Here is a 27,503-nt window from a genome sequence, read left to right on the forward strand (position 1 = left end):
CCCTTATGGCTTTGTCTTTCTTTGTGCTAAACTTAATAAACAGAAATTAAAAAAAAAAGGAATGGAGAAATTTCCAGGCATTTACCACAGATGGAGTAGCTCCAAGTGGCAGATGTCTTCTGATTGTACGTCTTGTGGCATTTCTATAACAGTGAATGGAAAACATCCTGCAAATGGTGTATCTCTGTAAAGGTGTGTGCAGAGTAAACCGCAAACTTCAATAGCATTTTTGTTAACACAATAGTTGGCAAGAACCTGTACTTTCACAAGGCAGGTCCTGAAAAAGTTGCTGCCTAGTATAACACGTACACCGTGATTATAATAATCATGCCTTTACTGTTTCTTCCAAAGTTCCACGGAATTCATAATTCTGGCAAAGAAAAGCATATGCTGGGTGAGAGTTTCAGGAATGCAAACATCCCGTCCTATCACTATGCAAGTAAACTGCTGGTCTGGACAGGCCCATCAATGGGAATGTGGATGTTTACATTTTCCATTTATTTACCCTTGCAGATGTGAAGTCTCACAGTGTTCCTGTCCCGGCTCCCATGGAGATTCCCATTGCTGCAGGTTCAGAATTCTCAACTTCAGCAGGTTCACACCCTGGTCAGCTCCCTCCACCATACCAGCTGCTCAACGTCCCACCTTTAGAACCTGCCAACAGCCAAGAAGATCCCCAGGACTATCTGCTATTAATTAACTGTCGAAGCAAGAAGCCAGAGCCAACAAGGTAAACAGATCAATTTTATAATCCCGACAAAGGCATTCAGACATGTTTTCTTAGTTGTATTTATGGTACTATGGTGCAATCACTGAAACTACTATGTGCAAGTAAAAAGCATTATGCTGGCACTCCTATATATTTTTTTTCTGATATGCCATTACTCCCCAATAAAGGCCTACACAACTCCTATTGCTGCAGGCTGTTATAGTGGTTCTTGCAACAACTAAGGTTTGTCTTTACTGGAAATTTAATTGTTTAAAATCACTGAAATAAAACTGATTCCTGACACCATGCAGAATATAGAAGCAGTAATTTACATTAATTCAGTATTATAAAAGAAAAAAATTCTTCCTAGCATTGATATTGTGCATGTAAAATTGTATAAATAAACTCAATTGCTGTTGTTTTCTTTTTTTTTTTTTTTTTTGGGGGGGGGGGGGGGTTTAGTTCTGGATAGAGGGATAGTTTCGGATAGTGGGTAGAGGGATAAGAACACCTGTCAGTTGTTATTGCTGTTAGTGCCCCTGTTAGGCAGATTCACCCTCTCTATTTGTCCTGTTTACTGTTCAAGTAATAGGAAATGCCTATTTCTCTTTCATTCATTGATGGACACTGGTATTCTTAACCATTGGGTTATACTGTCCCCTACAGGAGTAGGACACTAAAAAATTCTGGCTACACCCATGGGCAGTCCCAGGGGGTATACTCCCTCTCTGTGCTATAGCCACTCAGTTTTTTTTTCTGCCTAGTCAGAAGTAAGGACCTAGTTCCTTGCTGGGATTTTTGGTCCTGGCAAAATTTTTTTTTTTTTAGATGGAAAATTTTTTCCTCCCTGTATTTTTCCTGGGAGATCTACAATCAACAAACTGGGTGACTGGTTGGATAATCTAGATCCAGTGGTCACCCCTGTCTGGCCAGCGAGCACACGTAGGCCTCCGCTTTGTGCTAAGTCGGTCGCGACATAGCCCCATTGAACGGGGGTTGGCCCTGGGAGTTAAACCTCTCGCGAGGTCGCATACGACCTGGCCTCAGCCTGAGTTGCAGCATTCCTCCTGGCCAACAGCCCTCCATTTCGATGGAGAGGAGCATCTGTCTGGATCGGTGCCTGCCAGGTTCCTGGTATGGTGAGTAGCTGCCCCCCTCTTCTTCCCCTGGAGGGTTTTGGGTTGGATGCGGTCCCCTCCATGGGCAGGTCGGGGCCCCTGGGTTCGCCTCCTTCCTGGCACCCCCCTCACCTGCGCCGCCAGCGACCGGATGATCGGCCGTGCAAGGAGAGGTTGTACCTGGTAGGAGCTCCTGCCAGCAGGGCCTGCCTTAGGTGTTCAGGTGCCTTGTGCAAGCTAATCCTGTGGCACCCCCCCCCCCCCCACCGCGCAGCGTGACCCCCCGCACATTCACATTTTCTTGCACTTTTTCTTTTTTATGATCACTAATAACTTAGCCTCCCTTGCATCAGAGGCCCCCCTTGCATTTATTGTTGGAGAGAGACCTTACTTGCCTCAGTATTGAGGCTCACGCTGTCTGCAGCTTTTCTTTTTTTCTTTAAAGTTCCCGCCCACACAACCCCGGGGGAGAAGGGGAGGGATCTGTCAGCGGCGGCAGATCGGAGACTGAGCTGTGTGAGATACACAGCTCAGCCCTGCAGCTAGGAGACCGAGGCACAGTGGGAAGTAAGCGGCGGCCGCGGCCTGTGTTAACCCTCTCCAGGCCGCGGTCGCCGCTTGCCTCCCACTGTGCGGCCTGATCGTCTGCGAGCTGTGATGGCTGCACGGCGCCCCTGTTGCCCATGGCGCCCTGTGCGGCCGCACAGCTCGCACACCCCAAAAGGCTGGCCCTGCCTGCCAGAGCCCCCTATTCTGGGCCCTGGAAGAATCCAGACTACCTCACAATGTCCTGAGTTATGTTTGATCAGGCTGTGCCTGGAACATTGGATGGATCATCTACAAGGCTGTCCAGTGCGCATTCAATCAGACAATGCCACAGCCATGGCTTATGTCAATCTCCAAGGGGGCACAAGAACTGCCCTGGCAGCTCTAGAGGTAGCCAGAATTCTCAGGTGGGCAGAACATTTCTTTCCAGTCCTCCCTGTTATTCACTTTCCTGGAGTGGAACATTGGCAGCAGGGTTACCTCATTTGGCAGGCATTAGACCAGGGGAAATAGTCTCTTCATCCGGAAGTGTTTCCTCAGTTGTGTCTCCAGTGGGGCATACCCGAGGTGGATCTGTTGGCATCTCAGCTCAGCAGTAAGGTACATATTTTCATAGCTCGGTCACGGGACACTCTGGCGGGTGCCACAGATGCGCTGGTGCCCCCGTGGGGTCAGTATCGTCTGATTTACGCCTTTCCTCCTCTCAAGCTTCCGCAGGCTCAAGGCAGAAGGAATTCCAGTCATTTAAGTGGCCCTGGACTGGCCCCACAGGGCCTGGTGCGGCTGGTTGCTGACGTAATTTCCAAAACAAATGAATCACCAGATAGCATCAATCTGGGTCATTACATAGAACACCTAAAAGGTGCCCCTATCCTACATTAGATCATTAGATATGGAAGGGTTATGAAAATCTAGTGCCCGAAATCCTTGTCTCCCAACCCTTCCATATCTAATGGTTGCTGACGTATTTGGAGGCCTCCTCTCAGGGAGGATCTGCCGTCCCAAGGGCCAATCTTCCAGCCTGCTTTACAGTAGCTGGCTTTGACAGCTTGGCTGTTGAAAGCCAGGTGCTGAAGGATAGGGGATTGCCTGATTCAGTGATTCCTATTCTGTTAAAAGCCAGGAAATCTACTTCTTGGAAGATCTACCATCGTACGTGGAAGACGTACATTGCATGGTGTGAGTCTCTTGGGGTTCCTCCTCGCTCTTTTTTGATGGCTCGGATCTTGACCTTCCTTCCTTCCTTTCCTCAGGTTGAACAGAAGTTGGCCTTGAGTACTATCCAGGGCCAGGTGTTGGCCTAGGCGTTTTTTTCTTCCAACAACGGCTACATCTCTGGTGCGTACCTCTCTTCAGGGTGTTCGGCATTTGGTCCCTCCGGTGTGGTCTCCTTTGCCCCCTTGGGACCTTATTTGGTACTTTTGGTTCTCCAGAAGTCTCCTTTTGAGAATCCTCGGGAGTTTCCCCTGCTTATGCTGTCCCAGACGGTGGCCTTTTTGGTGGCTATCACCTCTGCGTGCAGGGTGTCGGACCTGGTGGCGTTATCCTGTCATTCACCTTACCTGGTGATTCACAGGGATAGGGCTGGACTTTGCGCCTGTCCATAATTCCTTCCTAAGGTGGTCTCTGATTTTCATTTGAATATAGACATTGTGTTGCCTTCCCTGTGTCACAAGCTTAAACATCCAAAAGCAATCGCCTTGAATGCCTTTGATGTGGTCTGGACAATTAGGGTGTACCTGGCAGCTACAGAGTCTTTCAGGAAGTCAGACTTTCTTTGTGTTTACAGATGGCCTCCTTAAGGATTATCTGCTTCCTCTGCGACCATTTTTAGATGACTCCGAGAGACGGTGGTTCAGGCCTATTCCATCAGGGGTCAGATTTCTCCTTTCCCTGTCCAGGCGCACTCTACTAGGGCGCCTAGTGTCTCCTGGGCCTTCCGTCATCAGGCGTCAGTGACGCAGGTTTGCAAGGCAGCCACCTGGTTGTCGGTGCACATTTTTACAAAGTTTTATAAAGTGGATGTGTTAGCATCTGCAGATGCTTTCCTTGGCTGCAGGTTTTTGCAGGCTGCTGTTTAAGGGGACCTAATCCTCTTTGAGGGTGTATTGTTTGTTTTTTCAGGTGGGCTCCAGTTGTTTGGTTGGCTAAGGTTTTGCCTTGGCAATTTTTTGCTGTTTTTTCCACCCCTCCTGTTTAACACTGCTTTGGGATGTCCCAATGGTTAAGAATAATCAGAAGCTTTGTCCATCAATGAACGAAAGAGAAATTGGGATTTTTGACTGGCAGTAAAATCCATTTCTCTGATGTTCATTGACGGACACAGCACCCGCCCCTCTGTGGAGTTATAATTCTCCTGACACTGCTTGTAACAAAACTGAGTGGCTATAGCAGAGAGAGGGAGTACACCCCCTGAGACTGCCCATAGGTGTAGCCAGAATTTTCTGCCTAGTGTCCTACTCCTGTAGGGGGCAATATAACCGAATGGTTAAGAATACCAGAAGCTGTGTCCATCCAAGAACATCAGAGAAATGGATTTTACGGTAAGTCAAAAATCCCATTTTTGGGTTGTCCCCATTCGATGACCCTAGTTCTGGTGACCTGGGTGTCCCCAAGAAAGATCCCGCATTCTTGCATTAGAAGGGAATTCCTCTCACTTCCTGCTTTGGCTGGACAAGACAAGAAGTGAAGGTAAATTCTCACACACACACACACACACGACAGCGAGGACAAAAATAAAACAAGGGTTATAGCCCTCTTACTTCAAAATGGAAACAAAATGCCTATAGTTCTATTTTAACTTGTAGTGAAGTAGACAATTGTAACTAAGCGGGCATCTGCATATAGCTAGCAGTTGCCAGTCACATTCAACTGGACTTGTTTTGTAATGTAGATGCTTTCGGTTGTAATAAGTGTTCACAACATATACTACTGGGATGAGTGGCCAACAGTCTTTACAGAACAAGCCTATTTGATTGAGCGAACTGTAAATTTGGGAAATGTCTCAAGAGTCTCTATTTATTTTTTTTATTCAGCAGACACCACCGTGCCAGTGTTTTTTCGGAGAAAGGATGGCTATTGTTTAGCAAATTGCAGGCCAGTTGATTTCACCTATCTATCAGCACTTCCTGATAATAATGGGGCTTTTCTGTCTCCTCCCACCACCCAGCCATTCTAGTTATAGTGATGGCCAAAGAAATGTGTAGGGGGCGAGAGAGAGTGGGAAATCTTGATCACTACCTGGAAGTGTCTGTGCTTTGCTCGTTCAGAGGAGCCCACTTTAAGGGCCTGTTCACACTGCTCTTCTGCCCAAACTACCGCACAGTAATTTGGGCTGCAGAGCCATGCAGCACGGGACAGTGTGATGCATGTTTTATTGCATCACACAGCTCTTCCCCCTCCCCCTTCTTTTTTTTTTTTTGAACCAACTTTATTAGAAGTGTACAATGTGATCTTTCATTCACATTACTGTACAGAAGCGCAGTTTACAGCACTTCTCTGCAGTGTCATGGCCGTTACCTGCGTTTTTCCATGCGGGAAATCCTAGTGGGAATGGGGCCCAAAGACACAGGGAGGTTAGTACAAAAAAAATGCTGCTGGTAAGTGCAGTCTTTTTTTTTTTTTTTTTTCTCGCACAGAATGTCTACAGGTATTTTTTTTTCTTTGATCAAATGGTGCCAGAAGCCGTCAGTATTTTAGAATTACTACTTTTCCTGCATAGTTGGGAAAATCTAGAATTTTCAGTACCAAAGGGGCACTTCTAAACAGTTGCTTGCATAGTCAGGGCCAGAACTTGCATATACTATGTATCACACAAGCTATAATGTTACATTATTTCCTTGCGTTATGAGATTCACGTTGGCTTCTTCATTCCTGTGTAAATTTTGTTGATAAATCAGGCAAGGCTCATCTGTCACATCAGAAGAGGATTATCTACTGCTGGAAGATTTTGAAAGCAAAAAGATCTGTTGGCAGTGAGTTTGAGGTTACTGCAGTGGGAATTGCACCTTGCATGTGTGTTTTGTATCTCTCACACACACTATGGTTTGAAAATGGCTTTGTATTAATGAATTTGATATGAATTTCATCAGCCATTATTGTCACCTATTTATCATTTGTAGAACATTTTTTTCTAACCGAGCATGTTTATGCAAAGAATTGTCTTAGTCCATTCACACCTTTTGTGTTTCAGTGTTTTCATTGGAGAGGCGGTAAATCAGTGGCCATTGCAACACATCATTGCACGTTGCAATATACTCTACGTGTGCCAATGTCCAAAGACGTGTGTTTTGATGCATATTCATCGATTTCATTAACTTCACACCATTTCATGCATTTCTATTGATTTCAATAGAAACCATAAAAACCGGTTTGAAGTCAGCCAAAAGAAAAAAAATATAATTTTAATAGCCTATTTTAGAAAAGATAAATAAAACTTATTTAAAGTCTTTAATCTGGTTACATGATGCAGCTTGGTCCTCTTCACCTCCCCAAACTGGCCAGTCTTGAAAGATGCAAAAAGCAGCACTGATGTGGCGGCATCAGCACCATTGCACAGTGATTGCAAGGTGCTCACAGCAAGCACTGCATTCACAATGGGGTTGATTTACTAAAACTGTACAGTGCAAAATCTAGTGCAGCTGTCCATGGTAGCCAATCCGCTTCTAACTTCAGCTTGTTAAGTTCAGAACCACTCGATGGAAACCACACACCGCTCTAGGTGGAAATGCCTTCAAAAATCCTCACAGTAACAGCACAGGTGCAGGGTGCAGGCTCAATGTGCAAGCCAAATAGAACAAAAAGTGTGTCTATAAGCGTTTGGAATAAAACTTGGAAGCGGATTGGTTATTTTGCAAACTTTCAGCCTCAACTTAACCAAAAAAAAGATTCTGCATTCTCCAGTTTTAGTAAATCAACCCCAGTATGTCCTTAGTCCTCTGGGTTGAATGAATTAAATTGAGAACATCTTGCGGTTGAGAAGAGGTAATGCGAGTTACAGAACAATTGATGGTGAATATTGTAGCCAATGTTATTTTGCTTTCTTTTTCTTTTCATTCTTTCTTAAAATTCAAAGCATTAAAGTGATTGTAAAGTCGTTTTTGAAAAAACAAAAACAAACATGTCATACTTACCTGCTCTATGCAGTGGATTTGCACAGAGCAGCCCAGGTCCTCCTATTCTCAGGTTCCTCTTCGCTGCTCTTGGCCCCTCCCTCCTGTCGAGTACCCCCACAGCAAGCAGCTTGCTATGGGGGCACCCGATCCAAGCTGCAGCTCTGTCTGTCCAGTCAGACATGGAGCTGCCGTTTGGTCCCTCCCCCTCTTTCTCCCGATTGGCTGGCTGACTGACTTTGTCCCGGATGGCTGAGGGACTCGTGGACATTGCTGGACAGACATCGGGTTCAGGTAAGTTTTAAGGGGGTGCTGGCAAAGCTGTTACACAGTATGCCTTTTTTTTTTATTTTAATGCATAGAAGGAATTAGGATTATGAACCTTCTGACTCTACAACTCCTTTTTAAACTTTTTCCAAATTGATCACCATTTGTTTTGTTTCCTTTTTGATAGCCTAGTATAACATAGCTTACTTTTTATGACAGACTGTTTGTTTTTTTTTTTTTTTCTTTTTTTTTTTTTAACGGACCATTTTATTCTAACTGACTGTCCGTTGAAGTGGTTTTAAACCACAGACTGCAAAAGTTAGAAGCAAACGTTTTCAAATAATTGCTCTTATTCTGTGCTGCAAGTCCACAATTTCTTTTAATATTTTATTTTTAGTTTTTTTACTAATGTGTGGTTCATTATCTAATTGACATTGAATTTCTAACACACCACTCTCAAAGCATTTTTCTCTTGTGCTATGCTCCTACAACTGAGAAGAGGGGATTACTGTACGTTTCCCCTCTGTTTTGTTAAATACCTAGTTTTTAAAGGAGATAGTCGGTGACATTGAAGAAGGAAGGACAGGGATGGGACAGGACTTCATTCTTAAGTAGCGCATTAGAAAAATGTTTGTTACTAATCATTTTGCTTGTCATTTGCAGCTTTTTAATAACATATGTTGCTTTGTTTTCGTTAATCAGGTATTTCTAATAATGGTTTTGTCTTTATATTTCCTTAGTATAAAATATCGGGTTCCTTATCCTCTAAGTATGTAATGTTTTCATGATTGCAGGTCTCACGCAGATTCGGCAAAGTCTTTACCATCTGAAACGGACTGTAATGACAACGTTGCCACTCACAAGAGTTCCTCCTCCCACAAGCATGCCTTAAATGGATATTACCAACAATCAAGTGTTTATGACTCTCCATCCCGTGCTGGCTCTTCTTCAGAGTCTAGTTTTTACAACCTCCCCAGAAGCTATTCACAAGATATTTTGCCAAAAGCTGTGTCTCCGTCTGCTTCGGACATGGATGCAGATCAGAGTGTTTTCAATATGTCTGGAGCCTCCTTATTAGAATCACAACTGAGGCATATTACTGTAAGCTATGACATTCCTCCTAGTTCGGGAAGCACTTATCAAATACCTAGGACTGTGCATGAAAATTCCTTAGCGCAATCTACTTCAAAATTAGAGACACTTACAGATGTTCCTCCACCTAGACCACCAAAGCCCCATTACTCCTCAGAACGTTCCCCTGCAGAACACAGCCGCACTGCCTCAGAGACTGACAGCAACTACAGTGTTCCCACAGGTGGAATTGCATCATCGCGTAGTAATACAGTTTCTAGCTTAGAGCTGAACAAATACAGGAAAGGTAAAGATAACTTTTGGTTTTATCTGAGTTTTGTTTTCAGTTAGGGGAATCACTGTTGAGTTTTGTTTTCAGTTAGGGGAATCACTGTTGCATATGATCCTTGTGAATACATTTCTATTTTTTGGTTAAGTTGAGGTTGAAAGTTTGCAAATCATAAATGACAATATACCTATTAATAAAAAAAGATAACGCCCAAGAAAGGGTTAGTTTCACACATTTGCAAATATGTGTAAGCCGCAGTACCCACGTCAAGACTCCTCTGTATACTGCAGTCCTAAACTCTACAGTTTTGAGAATCTCCAAAATGGTACACATAGCAATTGATAAAGGACAGGTTTGCCTGGAGGGAGCCCACTCCTCCTTAAAAGTACAGCAACATGCTGGATGCCCAGCATGAGCACAACGGCAGCTGAAGGCACATGTCCCCATGCCAAATCCAGCCAACAAGATGTGCAAACAAGTGGCAGCTGGCCCAATCCATAACTAGCCTTTGCAGTAAGGTGCGCATGTAAGGGCAACGCACATCACAAAAAATCAAAAATGTGCCAGTCTGCAAAAAAACCTAATTGACCCTGTCTAAAATTCACTATAAAGAAAGAGGGTTCGTTGCACACATTTGAGTCCTCCCCACTCTATCTGAAGCAAAACAAATCAAATGCTGCTTTGGTCACAGCTAATGGGATGTTTTGGGAACTCATCTAATGTTTGTAGTCTCCAAGATATAAGCCAGCCATTCCACCTGTCAGCATCTACCAAGAATATAAATATCCCTGGATACACAGACCCTTTTTTGTGCAATCAACTACTATAAGAACGGTTATGTGGATGTGAATTCTTATGTACGTACATAAAACGTCTAAAGTACATGTCTGGGCTTAAACCAGAACTTGCTCGTAAAGTTTTGCTTAGCATGTAGAAATAGATGTTTGAAATATTGAATGCTGTCCTGATTTTGTGTTGCATCCTGAATCATACTGAAGATTTTGTGCTGTACACTTGTATGAGGAGGTTTTAATAATTAGACTTATGGGTGAAATAGCGACTTGTGTGACTGTCCAGGGATGGGGTCTAGTTGGGGTCCATCAGCAAAAGGAGAATATTGGGGCCTGGGCATCACATGGGATTTACCTACATCGCTGTCACTTCAGAGTCCTTAAGAGATGAAGGGGAACTCATTGTATGCTTGCCATAGACCTAGACTCTCTAAATGAAAACCGATTCCGATATAGGGCAATGGGGTTCATTAAAGCCCCAGTTGCTATGTTTGTAGCTCTGTCTGGTTGAAGCTTACCCATAATGTTAGTTTATACATTTTGTTACAGACTAATTCAGTTCTTATTCTGTCCTGTGCTCAGAGCTGCTGAATGGTGGGGGCAGACTTAGTTTGGTGGCATGTAAGGCTTCACTCTAAGCCAGCCAGAAATTGGGTCACTCTTTATGCTGTTGGTTTGTATACAGACACACAGACCAATTGAGGTTTAATCAGTTAGCTTGCTAACCTCTTTATATAGGTTCCTTTCAAAATGAAACGGTCTGGTGATTAGACCTAGAAGTTGCCATTTCTTTTTTTTTTTTTTAATTTTTCAAGCTGCTGCCTTTTAGGCTGTTCTGATCTTGGTGCCACCAAGAAGCCGGTAACATGCCTATAAAAAAGCACAGAGGAGGGAATCTGATCATTTTCAGACTTGAGAACTGGTTGCATGCTTAGTCCAGTGTCAATAGGCACTGAATAGGGCAATGATGGTCCCAAAACCTGCGCTTGTTTTAAAAATATTATCACCCAAAGGTGATATTTCTCTTTCGTTCATTGACGGACACAGTTCCTGATCATCTTAACCATTGGGTTATACTGCACCCTACAGGAGTAGGACACTAGGCAGAAAAAAAGTCTGGCTATGCCTATGGGCAGTCCCAGGAGTTATACTCCCTCTCTCCGCTATAGGTACTCAGTTTTTTTTCTGCCTAGTCAGGACCTAGTTGAGATCTGGCAATTTTTGTTTCTTTTTAGATTAGAAATTTTTCTCCTGGGTTTTTTTTCTGTTTGATCTACAATCAACTGCTGGACTGGGCGACGGGCTGAAAAAGCTAGATCCAGTTGTAACCCCCATCTGCCCAGCGATCGCGCGCAGACCTCAGCTCTGCGCTAGGTTGGCCACGACATAGCCCCACCGGACGGGGGCAGTCCTGCGAGTTAAAAACCTGGTGCAGCACGGGGCTGCCATTTTGCTGTAGCCTGTGTGCTCAATGCATGGCGGCTATGTTTATGTAGTCCGGCGGCCATTTTGCGGTGGTTTCCCATTGAAAATTGCGGCAGTCCTGACAGTGGAGCTCTGTGGGTGGCGATTTCGGTGATGGGAGCCCCTCCTCATCCCCTGGTGCTGACTCCTGTATCTTCTTGCTTGGTGGTGAGTCTGGTAGGGTTTTCTCCCTCTCTGCTGAGAGTCACTTAGTGCTTTGTGCCTGGCGATTGGGTGGTGCTACCAGCGCGGTGGGGGTTGTCCTTTTGCAGTGTTTTACACTTTGTGGGGTCCCCCTGGTCACTCATGGAGTCTTTGGAGCACATCTCCCCACCTGATCCCTTTTCTAAAGGCTGCGGGGCCCTCCAGGGCCCAACCATCAATTGATGCACTGACGGCGGTCCTGGAGTTCGTGTCCCAGGTGGAGATGGCTTTCGGGTGACGTGCTAGCAACAAGTGCCCCCCGCCTTCCCTTGCCTCATCAGATCCTGAATCTGATTTGGCCGCCGTGGACGTGGATCTGTGACCATGCGCCTGGAATCCTCCAGCTAGTGAGGATAATTCCTCCACATCCTGCAACCATGCACGAAAAGGTGCTGGTAGAGACACTGATTGTATCTGTGCGTGAGACCTTAAAGATGGAGACCGCAGCTGCGACAGAGGCGTAGATTCTCTTTGGCACTCACAAGCCATCCAGAGTGGCAAAGGTGTTTCCTTTCCACGTCTATTTTGACAGAATTGTCGCCAAAGAGTGGGGACAACCAAAGCATCCCCTTGTGGTCCTTAAACGATTTGCTAGGCGATACCCCTATGAGTCCCCACTTCTTAAGAAGTGGACTGTTCCACCGGTGGTGGACCCCCCGGTTTCCAGATTGAGCAAGCCAATCATGATTCCGGTCTTTAAGGATCCAGCCGACAGAAAGGCAGAGGCTATGGCCCGCAATATGTACATGCTGGCTGGTTCCGAACTGAGGCTTGTATTCACCATAGCCCTGGTGTCGCAAACCCTGACTGACTGGGCTAAGCTTTTACGCTGTGACCTGGAGGGAGAAAAGCTCCCGCCTGCCTTTGCTGAGCTGGTGGACCAGCTGGTCCAGGGACTGCAGTTTTTTTGTGATCCCTCTTTGAATGTGGCTCTCCTAGTGGCTCGGCTCTGTTTCGGCAGTGATCCTTCAGCGTTTCTTTTGGCTCAAATGCTGGTCTGCGGACCTCACTTCTAAAAAGACCTTGACTGATCTCCCCTTTTAAGGAGATCGCCTGTTTGGAGCTACCCTTGATGACATCATTAAAGGTCTCACCGGGGGAAAGAGTACTTTTCTTCCGCAGGCTACTAAAGGCAAGGACCCTCGTCATAGACGTTGACCCTCTTTCTCGGCTCATAAGGAGTTTTTTTGTCCCTCAGGATTGACTGACAAGGGCTTAAAGCCCTTCAGGGCCTCTTCTGGAGGATCCAAACGAACCTGGTCTGGCAAGCCAGGAGCAGACTTCTTCAGATCTGTGGACACGGCTCCTTCAGCATGAAGGTGCGCCCTCACCCATATCGAGGGTGGGGGGATGTCTTCATTGGTTTCCGTACCCATGGACTTCCCTGGTACAAGGCAAGTGGGTCCACAAAGTCATTTCTCTCTCGTCCCCCGGCAAGATTCTTTCCTTCCAACTTGCGCCTGTCCCCGGACCCTGGTTCTGACTTCGGAACGTTTTCAGGGTTTTTACTCAACTGTTCACAGTTCCCAGGAATGAAGGCAAGGTGCATCCTATCCTGGACCTCAAGGCGCTAAACTGCTTTGTGGGGGTGCAGAAGTTCAGAATTGAGTCCATGCGCACGGTGGTGGCATCCCTGCATCAGGGGGATTTTCTTGCCTACATTGAGGATGCTTACCTTCACATTCCAATATGTGCCGGTCACCAGCACTTCCTCCGCTTTGCCATGGGAGAGGTGCATTATCAGTTTGTGGCGTTAACATTTGATCTCGCCTCTGCTCCTCAGGTCATCACAAAAGTGTTTAGCCCCAGTGCTAGCATTATTACGCCAGCGGGGATCGCGGTACTGGGCTACTTTGATGACCTCCTTCTGCGAGTGGAGTCTCCTACTGCTCTGGTGGAAAACCTGGAAATCCCTTAACGAACTCTGAGGGAGTTCGGCTGGATTCAGAATTTTTTAGAAATCTGCTCTGGTTTCCGTCAACAAAGCTTGGCTATCTGGGTCTGACTCTGGACTTGGAGTTGTCCAGAGAGCTCCTTCCTCTGGACAAACTCCAGAAATTGCAGCCTGCAATTAGTCTCCTGCTGTCCAGCAGATGGTAATCCCTCCGGACTTGCATGCGGGTGCTGGGCCTGATGGTGTCTACCTTTTAAAGGTGGTTCCACTTGCGCAGTTCCATGCAAGGTCCCTGCAAAGGGAGATTCTTGCCAAATGGGACAAGACTGTGCAGTCTCTGGACAATCCAATCCGGCTGAGCCGGGGAACGATGGAGTCCCTGATATGGTGGCTTCGCTCTCCGGCGCTTCGGCTGGGCAAATCCTTACTCCCCTTGTATTGGACAGTGGTCACTACGAATGCCAGCCTGTCCGCTGGGGAGGTGCCATTGGCAAAAATTCTGCTCAGGGACTCTGAGGGGACACTGGAAGAGTCCAGACTACCGATGTCTTGGAACCCCGGGCAATCAGACTGTGCCTGGACCATTGGCGGATCGTCTTCAGGGATGTCCAGTGTGCATTATATCAGACATGGCCCTGGCTTATGTCAACCACCATGTGGGCACAAGAAGTGTCCTGGTGGCTCTGGAGGTAGCTAGCATTCTAAGGTGGGCAGAACAGTTCATTCCAGCCCTTTCCACCGTACACCGCCGTACACCTTCCTGGGGTGGAAAACTGGCAGGCGGATTACCTCAGTCGGCAGGTGTTGGACCAAGGGGAATGGTCCCTTCATCTGGAGGTGTTTAATCAGTTGTCTCTGGTGGGGCACCTCCAAGCTGAATCTGTTGGTGTCTCGGCACAACAGAAAGGTGCAGAGGTTTGTGGCTCGGTTACGGGATCCTCTGGCAGATGCCACAGACGTGCTGGTGGTCCCATGGGGTCAGTAGCATTTGATTTCCTGCCTTTTCAAGCTGTTTGCAAGACTTCTACGCAGGATGGAGGCAGAAGGGATTTTGGTCATCTTAGTGGCTCTGGACTGGCCTTGCCAGGCTTGGTAAGCCGATCTGGTGCGGCTGGTCGCTAGCATTCCTTGGAAGCTTCCTCTCAGGGAGGATCTTCTGTCCCAAGGACTAATCTTCCATCCTACTTAATAGTCGCTGGCTTTGACGGCTTGGCTGTTGAACGCCAGGTGCTGATGGCTAGAGGTTTGTCTGAGTCGGTGATTCCAACGCTGTTAAAAGCTAGGAAATCTACTTCTAGGAAGATCTACCATCGTACATAGAAATCGTACATTGTGTGGTGTGAATGTCTTGTGGTTCATCTTCGCTCTTTCTTGGTGGCTCGGATCTTGACCTTCCTTAAACGTGGGGGTTAAGCAGAAACTGGCCTTGATTATTATCAAGGGTCAGGTGTTGGCCTTAGCGGTCTTCTTTCAACGGCCCTTGTCACATACTCCCTGGTGCATACTTTTCTTCCGGGAGTTAGGCACTTGGCCCCTCCAGTACGGTCCCTGTTGCCGCCTGGGGACCTCAATTTGGTGCGCTCAGTCCAACAGAAGCCTCCTTTTTGACAATCTTTGGGAGATTCATCTGCTTACACTGTCTCAGAAGGTGGCTATCACCTCTGCGTGCAGGGTGTCTGAATTGGGGGCGTTCTCCTGTCGTTCAACTTACTTTGTGGCTCACCGAGATAAGGTGGTTTTTCGTCCCTGTCCATCATCCCTTCCAAAGGTTGTCTCTGATTTGTATTTAAATGAAGACATTGTGTTGTCTTCCCTGTGTCCCAGGCCAACACATTAAAAAAAATTGCCTTGCATGCCTTGGATATGGTCCGGCAATTAGGGTGTACCTGGCAGCTATGGAGTCTTTTTGGAATTCAGACTCACTATTTGTGCTTACGGATAAGCCTCGGAAAGGGTTGTCTGCTTCCTCTGCGACCATTTCCAGATGGATTAGACAGACGGTGATTCAGGCCTATCCCATCAAGGGTCAGGTTCCTCCTTTCATTGTCAAGGCGCACTCTACTAGGGCGCTCAGTGCCTCCTGGGCCTTCCGTCATCGGGCGTCAGTGATGCAGGTTTGCAAGGCAGTTACCTGGTCGTCGATGCACACTTTCACAAAGTTCTATAAAGTGGATGTATTGGCATCTACGGATGCTTCCTTTTGGCTGCAAGTTTTTTCAGGCTGCTGTTTAGAGGACCTGGTCCTCTTTGAGGGTGTATTTGTTTTTTTTTGTTTTTTTCATGTGAGCTCCAGTTGTTTTGGTTAAGCTCCTGTTTACCTATAGTTAGCCTTGGGAATTTATTTTTAGCTGTTCCCACCCCTGATGTTTAGCACTGCTTTGGGAGGTCCCAATGGTTAAGAAGAAGCTGTTTTCGTCAATGAATGAAAGAGAAAATGGGAATTTTGACTTGGCGTATAATCCATTTCTCTGATATTCATTGAGGGACACAGCACCCACCCCTCTGTGGAGTTGTAATTCTTCTGGCAGTGCATGTAACAAAACTGTGTACCTTTTAGCAGAGAGCGGGCGTATACCCCCCTGGGACTGCCCATAGGCGAAGTCAGACTTTTTTTTTCTGCCTAGTGTCCAACTCCTGTAGGGGGCCATGGTTAATGGTAACCCAATGGTTAAGAAAATCAGGAGCTGTGTCTGTCAATGAATATCAGAAGTAGATTTTATGTAAAATCAAAAATCCCATCTTTAATTTGTGGTAAAAATGTTAAACCTTATGTTCTCTCTCTCTCTCTCTCTCTCATATCTATATATCTTTCTGGGACCTCTCACTCTGATTTCTAATTTGTTTTCAATTGGGGATATTGCAAAGAGGTGCTGGAAGGTACAAACGTGCGGAGATAACCCGGAACACCCAGGTGGACAAGATCAATTGAACATTTATTGGTGGTGAAGTGTGCCAGACATAAGCCAGGGGCTGCAAATATACTACTACACTATCAATTTGGGGGGGGGGGGGCTGAAAGCTGATTTTGGTCAATAAAACTTTTATGAAGATACAAAAAATAATAATAATAAAACAAAGTAAGATGCTTAATATTTACTTGTGATAGATGCTTTGTTGTGTTAAACCTTAATATAGTAAAAATCTAATGGTACACATGATTACAACACAATTCTGTCATAACCATGTTATCTTATAAAATCTATTCTGTTTCAATTTTCTCAAATGTTTGTAATTATGTCACTAATATTTGTCTTTGTAGAAATGAGTTCTCAAGATTTCTACGATGTCCCTCGTCCCTTTACCAGTGATAGATCTAGTTCTGTTGAGGCCTTTCATAGTCATTTTGTAAGTTTTTAATCTGTTTTATTTGGTAGGCATTTATGTATTTATCCATTTTGCTGTTCCTTGCTTACATTGCAATTGGATGGGTTTTTTTCTTGCAGAAAAACAGAAGCATGTTAACAGTAGGGAGTTTTTCAACTGAGGAATTAGATGAAAACTATGTCCCAATGAACCCAAATTCACCTCCTCGACAGCATTCTAACAGCTGTACGGAACCCATCCAAGAAACAAACTATGTGCCTATGACTCCAGGCACGTTTGACTTTTCTGCATTTGGAATGCAAGTTCCACCTCCAGCACATATGGGCTTCAGATCCAGTCCACAGACTCCGCCAAGAAGGTCCGTTCCCTCTACAGACTGTGAGCCTCCACCTGTTGACCGGAATCTCAAGCCACACAGGAAAGGTAGGCTGAGCTTTCAGAGAACACCTTTGCTTACTCCTGCCTCTACTCGGCAAGGCTACAAACTGCTTCTAAGTCTAACCTGCTTTCTGTAAAGCTTAAAGAGTGTTGGTGATATTTTGGCTTGGGAAGAGGTAATTTATTGAAAACTAACCCAAATAATGGTAAAAGCATTAGAAAACTGTAAACGGATGAGTCAGCAGTTAACTATACCTCACATTTCTATCAAGAAGTTAATATTTTGATAATTTGACATGTCACATATCTTCGAAACGTTTCCAAACATATAGTTTTACCAACAAAAGGCACACTAATATTTAAAATCTTTGCATTTCTGGATGCAAATGGATGCATGAAAAACTGTAGAATTTAAAATTTCAATTTATACTAAAATGTTGCATTTAAACAATACCCAAGCTCAACTGCAAGTTAAGCTTCTGTCTGAAGACCGGTGCTCTGGCTATAGTGCGCCCGCACTCCGACAATTAAATCCATAGTAAATTCAAGCCGGCAACTTTGGTGTAGTCTGTAAAGTCCAAATCTTTATTGGCTATATACTGAAGCACATTGGTAACAAGCTAACACGCTTTGGCTGTAACAGCCTTTCTCATAGCACCATGTTCTGAGGAAGGCTGTTACAGCCGAAACACGTTAGTTTATTATCAGTGTGTTTATAGTATGCAGCCAATAAAGATTTGGATTTTACAGACTACACAGAGGTGCTGGCTTGAATTTACTCCAGATCTATGCTAAAATGTTATTTGCCTCGGTCATTAAATTTTCTTCCATTATGGAAAGGTACATAGCTTGAGGACTGGCAGAAATCAATGATTGTTTGGAGAGCGTTGGCGATGGAAAGGAGAAGGCCTAGAGGGAAATTAATCTTCCATTTACCATGTGCTGTCTGAGCCTTACAAAATGTATCACCCTAAGCTTAGGAAATCATCTTAACTTAAGACTATCAAGCAGGAAAAACAGTAAATCTGTAACTATTTAAAACCCAATCATTGAATGTCATATCTTGTAAGTTGTTATAATTTCAAAAGCCATATTCACATTTTTAAATCTGCAGCTTTCGTTTGAATTATACATACTGATCTTACCCAATTCAGGCACTTCCTTTTATAGGGTGATAATGCTCCATCCCCTGCTTTTGTCACCATCAGGGAACCTCCCCTGAGAAATACTTTTCTGGCTACAGCTGGTGGAGGAATATGTGTCCACCCAAGACTAAAAGATTAGTTATACTGTAAGTAGACTTGGCCTTTATAGGTCTTTACATAGATTTAAAGAGGGTATTCACCTTCCTGGCGATATGATTATTTCAGATTATAGGTGCTGAAAGAGGTACCATTATTTTGCACGGAAATCTGTTCTGTACATTCTAAAACTCACCTTCCCCTGCGATCCCCCGCTGTCCTCCCGCTGTCCTTCCTCCACAGTCCTCCCGCTGTGTGCTCGGCCGCCGCAAAGCTCGCAGGGAAGAGAACCGGAAGGCAAGTGGCAGTAATCCGCCGTGCACAGAGCGGGGAGAGAGTGAGAGGACGCCAGGGGATCGCAGGGAAGGTGAGTAACATTGTGGGGTAATCCCGAGTGTGGCTCGGGGTTACCGCTTTTGGTACTGAAAATCAACCCCGAGCCACACTCGGGAATACCGCCAAGGAGGTTAAGCTAGCCATAGACAATGCGACTTAGAAAATTGCTTGATTCCCCCATCAACACAGTCAGTGTTCTCCTGGTGGGGGGAGCTGTCCAGGGGAACACACAATGATTGTTAGCGGCTTTAGCTGCTGGCAATACTCGCATGAAGAATCCAATCTTCGGCCTGCTTTTAAATCATTTGTGGATGTTTACAACACAAGATTTTTACCTATCTTATGCTCTGCCTCCCATCAATTTAGACCTGAGAAGTCCTTCCTGGACTCTAGGGTGCCTCTGCAAAATTTCTAGAAGCGAGCCGATTTCTGTTTTGTGCCTTTTTTTTACTTATTTGAGTAAAAAACAAATTGAATATGATGACTTCAGGATAACTTAAAGTGGGGTATCTGCAACCCATCTGTTGATTACACTGCATTGACTGAAAAAAAAGTTTTATTAGATTTATAAACACCTGCAAGCTTACATGTGTGTGTATATATATATATATATATATATATATAAATGCATATCCTTTGTTACATCAAGCATCCCAGCATGTATGCACCCAGTCATTTAGCTCAGTGGTCCTCAACCCTGGTCCTCAGGGCCCACTAACAGGCCAGGTTTGCAAGATAACTGAAATACGTCCCAGGTGATATAATTTTCTGCTCAGTAATTGCAGTACTCTAGTCTGCATCTCCCCAAGGTAATACCTAAAATCTGGCCTGTTAGTGGGCCCTCAGGACCGGAGTTGAGGACCACTGATTTAGCTGGTAGGAAGTTAAAGGGCATCTAAACCCCAAACCAAACATTTAGTATATTGCAGAATACCAAACCTTCGATGTGGTGGCTTAATCTATTTTCATTTTTGGGCTTTTTTTTTTGTTTAACTTGTTGATCTGGGCAGTAAGTCATCGTCTTCTTCTTTTTTTTTTTTTTTTTTTTTTTTACGTTTTGGACAGAGTGGGAAAGGAGAGAACCTTTTTTGGGTTTGAAGTGATGATAAACTGGGTACACAGATGGGAACGAGACCCTTTTTTCTATAGTAACATGGTAAAGGGTTAGAGGTTCTACCAGATTGTTATGGTCTGCATCTTCCTGTCCTAGTGACAACCCCTTTCCTCATTCCAGATCCTCTTGTCAGACAGGTGAAATCTCACAAATGAAGTCACACAAAGCAAAACACAAGAATTCCCTCCCTGAGCCTTAATTTATCAGTTTAAGAATATATATATATATAAAAATATACACACATTTTCCTTCCACCTAAATGTTACTCTTTTTTCCATAAGTGAATTTTATCGTTCTGTAGATATTACTACCTGAAGTATAGACAAATGGCCAATGTGCTACCAGTGAAGTAAATGTGAATAGTAACAAAGTAAAATACAAATGTGATCAAACAATGAAGAAAAATCCGTGAGGAGAAAGCTTCCGATTTCTGTAGTGTCACCACATACCAATAAAATTAAAAACTGTGAAAATTTGGCGCTAATTCCAAAATATGCTCCGTGAAACCCACTCACAAATTAAACCATTCAACTATAACACAATATTAAATTACCATGGAGTATTAGTTAATATCAGGGGTAACTGTACAAAAATCCAAGTGGATAAAATAAATATATCCTAAATTAAATGTTCACATAAAGATAATCAATAAAAAAATCAATATAGAAGTCCATGTGCAAGTGCAGAAAATATTATTGATAAAAAGGCAAACGGTGGTGATCCAAAACGTGATGCACATCAATCAAGCAGTGTTACCTATGTGAACAATCCCAACAAAGATTCCAACATTGAGTGCAGTGGCTGCTCACCTCAATAATGAATAAAACAAAGCGTTAGTCGTAGTGCTCCTCCATGTAGCTCCAATGGTAATGATGGCTCGGCTGACAGGATGTTGTAAACAAATAGCCAAACGTATTGAAGATGTATGTCCCCTTAGTTCACTACTCTTTAAGGTGCCTCTGATTTTTCAGCTGTGTGGTTCCAAACACATTTACAATTCACATGAAGACACATGGAAATGGACTTGCTTTGGAGATTGGATTAATCTATAGTGAGATATATATATATATATATATATATATATATATATATATATATATATATATATATATATATATACTCACTCACACACACACGCACACACGCACACACGCACACACTGCTCAAAAAATTAAAGGAACACTTTGTAATCAGAGTATAGCATCAAGTCAATTAAACTCCTAGGATATTGATCTGGTCATTTAAATAGCAGAGGGGGGTTGTTAATTTGTTTCAGCTGCTTTGGTGTTAATGAAGTTAACAGGGGCACTAGATTGGCAACAATGAGGCACCTCCAAAACAGGAATGGATTTACGGTAGAGGCCGCTGACATTTTTTTTTTTTTTTTCCTACTCAACTTTTCTGACTGTTTTTTTTCACAAGTTTTGTATTTGGCTAGGGTCAGTGTCACTCCTGGTAGTATGAGGCGAACCTGGATCCTAGAGAGGTTGCAGTCCAACTCCTCCAGGATGCCACATCAATATGTGACATTGCCAGAAGGTTTGCAGTGTCCTCCAGCACAATCTCAAGAGCATGGAGGAGATTCCAGGAGACAGGCAGTTACTCTAGGATTGCTGAACAGACCCGTAGAGGGTCCTTAGCCCATCAGCAGTACAAGTATCTGCTCCTTTTGTGCAAGGAGGAACAATTTGAACACTGCTAGAGCCCTACAAAATATACATCCAGCAGGCAACTGGTGTGAATGTCTCTGACCAAACAATCAGAAACAGACTTAATGAGGGTGGCATGAGGGTCCAATTTCCTCTAGTGAGCCCTGTGCTCACTGTCCAGCACCATGGAGCTCAATTGGCATTTGCCATTGGACACCGGAATTGGCAGGTCCGCCACTGGCGCCCTGTGCTTTTCACAGATAAGAGCAGGTTCACCCTGAGCACATGTGACAGAAGTGAAAGGGTTTGGAGAAGCCATGGAGAACATTATCCTGCCTGTAATCTCATTCAGCATGGCCGGTTTGGTGGTGAGTCAGTGATGGTCTGGGGAGAAATATCCATGGAGGGACACAGACCTCTACAGGCTAGACAATGGCACCCTGACTGCCATTAGGTATTAGGATAAATCCTTGGACCCATTGTCATACCCTACGCTGGTGCAGTGGGTCTTGGGTTCCTCCTGATGCACGACAATGCCCAGCCTGGCGAGAGTATGTAGCCAGTTCCTGGACGATGAAGGAATAGATACCATTGAATGGCCCCCATGCTCCCCTGACCTAAATCCAATAAAACACCTCTGGGACAATATTTTTTTCGGTCCATTCGATGCCACCAGGTTAAACCTAAGTCTTTTCAGGAGCTCAGTGATGCCCTGGTCCAGATCTGGGAAGAAACACCCAGGACACCATCCGTCATCTCATTAGGAGCATGCCCCGACGTTGTCAGGCATGCATACAAGCACGTGGGGGCCATACAAACTACTGAGTACCGTTTTGATTTGATGCAATGAAATTTCAACAAAATGGACTAGCCTGCTGCATCATTTTTTCACTTTGATTTTCGGGAAGTCTTTGAATTCAGCCCTCTGTAGATTGATCATTTCTATTTCCACCAAACAATGTAGCATCCTTTCGTTCCTAACACATTACCCAGTGCATATCAGTACCAGCATGATATTTTTCCCCATTGAGATCTGATTCAAAGTGATCCTTTAATTCTTTTGAGCAGTATGTGTGTGTGTGTGTGTGTGTGTGTGTGTATATATATATATATATATGTATATATGTGTGTGTATGTATATATATATATATATATATATATATATATATATATATATGTATGTGTGTGTGTGTGTGTGTGTGTGTGTGTGTGTGTATGTATATGTATGTATGTGTATATATATATATATATATATATATATATATATATATATGTATATATATATATATGTATGTATATATATATATGTGTGTGTGTGTGTGTGTATATATATATATATATATATATATATATATATATATATATATATATATATATATAATATATATTACACACACAAACACACACAACCTCAAGAACATTTTAAAAGGGATCTCATCAGTTCAGTCTGTCATTTTTGTTTCTTGCTTTCCGCATACACTGTCAGCCCTTCTTCTTGCCAGGGGTGGCATAGTTGTGCCAATGTGTTCCCAGACATAGGGCTGTTGGAATGGGAGCGAATTCCTCAAATCATTTCTCCCATGTCTATTTTTCTTGGATTCTCTCCTCTACAGACCTGCAGGTGTGCTGGTGCTTCCTTATCAGCCCAGACTTAAAGGAGAAGTCCACCTTTCATAACCTGTTAAAACCCATATTTAGGGTGTAACGTGTTATGAACGGACTGGTCCCCACACTCAATCCTCCCCTGAGTCACTCATTTACAGTGTTCTGTGAATGGAAAACTACAAGGTCTGGCAGCCTTTGCGGCTGTCGGCTTGTAGTTTTCAATGAACTACCAGGGCGCTGTGGTAGTTAATGCTCTCTTCCTGTCATATTGTATATTCCTGCCCATACAGGATGTATGGACACACAGATTTGCAGGAGACCTGCATGGCACCAGCCATCTGTTGTTCTCTGCAATGCTTTAGAGGCTTCAGAAACAAAAAAATAAAATAAATGCACATTTTTTTTACCTGCATTTATTATTTTTTTGTTAAAAGGTGAACTTATCCTTTAGGGCCTGACACTCATTCTCCCATTGGAGTCTATTCTTTGGCACCTTGGAGGGAAGCAGAAGCAAGGTTTATGGGGAGGGGGAGTTGCTGTAGAAAATGTTGAGGTGTTGGCATATGCCCTGGTTGCCAGTGGTTTTATATTTTCACTTCTTTTCAGTTTTACCACCACTCCCTTTAACTCCAACATTCACCACCTAGTAGAATTTTTCTATTCTATGGTCCAGCTTGTTTCTGCTACTTGGTTGAATTTTATTCATTTCATTAGCATTCATTAGCTGCTACCTGAGTGTGTCTGTTTTTAAAGGTGTATGGTCATTCTTTATTTCATTTGTGCATGCATCAGGGCTGGTCCTCTAATTCTTCTGGCTAGCTACATTGGGTTTCATTTACTAAAACTAGACAGTGCAAAATCTGGTGCAGCTCTGCATAGAAACCAGCTTCCAGGTCCTTTTCGTCAGAGCGGATTGGCTACCATGCACAACTACACCAAATGTTGCACTCTCCAGTTTTAGTAATTCACGTCTTGCTTCTACTTCAACATTCTTGTCTCTAAAGCCTCTTTTTCTTCATCATCCATTGATGGACACTTGAAATCTTAGACTGTAGGGTTACACTACCACCTACAGAAGAAATAGACACGAGCAGCAATAAAAATCTTGCCCATAACCATCTTACCTCTTGTTTGTTTCAAGTATCCTCAGGAGAAGTGGGCTTGATTTCTTCAACTGCTGTTCTCTGTTCATTTTGGAGGGATTTTTCTTCTATCAACTGCTGCTGGTAGATTGATGCTAAATACTCAAATCCTGGAACTCCCTCTAATCAGTCAGAACGGAAACACTGGTAGATTTAAGCCGGATATTTGAAACCCTGGAAGTCAATCCAGTTAGCCACAGAGTGCAGGTTTTTAATTTCCCGGGAACCTTCAGAAATCGTTGCTGGAATGGATATGTTGTTGCCAGCGACCATTTTTCTTGTAGGTGGCAGTTTTTCCCAACAGTCTCTTCTGTGTCCTTTAGCTGTTCACGCCAGTGCAGCTTTGAATCGTGCTACTTTAGCTCAATTTCAAAGCTGCACATCAGTATGATTTGCGCTGCCAATTTTCATTTCAGCTTGCGACTTCATACAACAGAAGTCTATGCAAGTCACAATGAAATCAGCAAAAAGTAGTGCAGGAACCTTTTTTAAAGTCGCTGCAAGTCGTGGCTATTTTAACGGTTCTATTGTCGACAATAGGATGTGACTTGTCATGCAATTTGGAATTGTCAATCGCATGAAAAATCGCACTGGTGTGCACGGGGAACTAATGGATTCTAACAAAAAGATTTTACGGGGAGTACAGAAATTCTGTTTCCAACTAGAATTGGAGTTTGATGAGAAGCATCTCTTCCCACTAAGTGTAGGCACTGCAAGCTGGAATGCTGTGGCTTTGTTCTACTTGATGGGTGTAATAGAAAACTACATATCAAATGATCCTCGCTTTATACCTTTAATCCTGCCAAAGTCTTTATCTTTTGTGCTATGTCTACAGTAAAGTTTTGGTTCCATGTGTGACATAAATGTATCATGGCACAGCAGAAGTGCTTGGAATAGTTGTCATTTCTAAGTGCTTTTATGTGTACTCTGTGATACTTTACCTAATATTGTATATGACGTATCACAGTTGTTTTTGTGCTCAGGGTATTTTTGCCACATAAAAAATAAATAAAGCCTATCTTGGTCCCCCCTCATGACTTTCACAGGCACTAACTCAAGTGTACATACAGTCATGTGAAATTTCACCCCATGGAAATTGTGACTTTTTCAAATTATTTGAACCAGCAAACCTAATTTTTTTATTTCAAACAATGTCGAAGGATAAAAGTGAAATTTTTTACCAAATGACAAATACAATTGACATGGCTTATTCATTCTTAGATTTTGAATTACCAGAATTCAGATTCAAATGTAAAAAGTGAGTAAACCCCTACATTTACCACCTTTTTAAATCCATAAAAAATAGTATTCAGTGTTCCAGATTAGGTGCCAAGGATTAGAACCTCTTTAGGGAGTATTCAGGTGAACTTAATTAAACCTCCAATATCTAGGTTCTGATGTCTTTGCTATTGACACATATGATTACATAATGTCCAGCAAGATCAAAAAGGTTCTCTATGAAAGATTGTTGGTGATGATTAGGAGTCTGAAAAGGAGATTTTAAAAATTTGCTAAATTAATTTGAAATCCATTAATCCACTCTAAGGACAATATTCTACAAGTGGCATAGATTTCAAATGACTGCTAAATTTTCAAGGACTGGTTACCCATCAAATTCAGCCCAATAGCTGACTGGTGCTCGAAGAAGCCTCCAGGAACCCAAAAATTACATTTCAGGAACAGCTGGTAACTCTTAACAGCAGAGATTGCACCAATTTAACCTGCGAGAATAGTGCTGGCCAAAAACAATACTATTACAGAAAAACTACCATTTGCCATTATACCTATAGACAAAGTTGAGGCATTCTGGCGCAATACGATATGTACTGGTGTGTGTGTTTTTAAGGTGTGTTGGCATCCTTAGCAGGACCTATTAAAACTGCATATTAGGCCCTATTTTTATTCTTTGGGGGGGCTTTTCTGCTCATGTGATTAGAAATAATTGGGGGGCTCTCATACAGTATTTGGGCAAACAGTTAGTGCTCAGTAATGCTGACAAGTTTTAGGTTGTGACTAAAGCCCCGTACACGCATACCGATTGTCGGCCGTAAATATTCGGCCGACGACCGATCGGCCGATTGTAGGCTTGTTAGTATGATGCTTCCGACAGCAGACAGCGCATTTTCGGCCGAACAGAATCTGTCGTGCAGGCATTAAAATTTTTGTTGGCCAACACCAGAATGGCCGATTGTTCGCCAGTCAGTACAGAATTCGGCCGCCAATCAGCAGATTTGCAAGACTGGGCATACTCAGAAAAGAAAAAACACACGGAAAGTTAACCATCACATGACATCACTTCTGCAGTCAGCTGCTGTTGGCCGACAAAATTCGCGTGCAGTCTTTTGCAGTTTTCAACAGACACGACAGCCCTGGACAAAAGACGGCCGATCGTTCGGCCGACTATCAGTACGTGTGTACGGGGCTTTAGAGGTAAAAAGCAGAGAAATTTAAGGCCTGGAACTTCTATTTTGTTGAGTTTGATTGAAATTTGTTTGAACCCTGTGAGCTGATGATCATAATCACTTTGATCAGCAGCTAAATTATTGTACAGTCAATCGGTAGATAAAAAAACATGTCTTTTACTAGTGTTGATTGAAGCATTTTGTTTTTTTATTTTACTGTCATGTTGCCACTTTACACTAAACCACCATTCACACTTCAATGTGATTTAATGTATGTCATCCATTCATCAATAATTTGTATTTTGATGTCACTGCTAGTTTTTGAACTGGGACTTTAATCCCGGTTATATTTACTTTATTTTTATTGCACGTTTAGCACCTTACATTGATACTCCGTTCACAACACAGGAGTCACAAATGCCTACGATTTTTCCACATTATTGTTTTAGGTGCAGCCATATCACTGCACCTTTGTTGCACTTAGCACTTTTTAATGTCATCTTATCTACAGCATAGAAGTCACGACTGTTTGTTTTTTTATCTACCAATTGACTGTAGTATACCATATTTATTGATTTTTATTCTATTTATTGCATTAAGGATAAGCGCAGCTTCAATACTATACCAATTGCTTTAACATTCAGTTAACTGTGAAAGACTGAAATAGGAGCTGCAGCTATTCCCATCTTTTACTTTGTCCTTTCTGATCCTCTCTTCTACTTATTAGTGAAAGCACAGGGGCTCCTTCTTATTTTTTAAATTATTGTACAGTTCAGGAAACTAGGGTTTACATGCGATTATTGATAATAATGACCGCTTTAAAAAATAGCACAGAAGACCATCAAAAA

At 43.4% G+C, this 27,503-nt stretch overlaps 1 protein-coding gene across 2 annotated transcripts in view; it reads left to right on the forward strand.

Moving 5' to 3' along the window:
- GAB1 (GRB2 associated binding protein 1) overlaps window positions 1–27,503 on the forward strand; it is a 167,576-nt gene that overhangs the window by 131,216 nt on the left and 8,857 nt on the right. For both annotated transcript variants that reach the window (XM_082269549.1, XM_082269550.1), the window contains exons 3-6: window positions 514–730; window positions 8,546–9,129; window positions 16,724–16,809; window positions 16,908–17,211. In XM_082269549.1, coding sequence (XP_082125675.1) covers window positions 514–730; window positions 8,546–9,129; window positions 16,724–16,809; window positions 16,908–17,211 — 1,191 coding nt within the window. The remainder of the gene's footprint in view (window positions 1–513; window positions 731–8,545; window positions 9,130–16,723; window positions 16,810–16,907; window positions 17,212–27,503) is intronic.

Source organism: Pelophylax lessonae (genome assembly GCF_965119305.1).
Source record: "Pelophylax lessonae genome assembly, chromosome: 1".
Classification (NCBI taxonomy): Eukaryota; Metazoa; Chordata; class Amphibia; order Anura; family Ranidae; genus Pelophylax; species Pelophylax lessonae.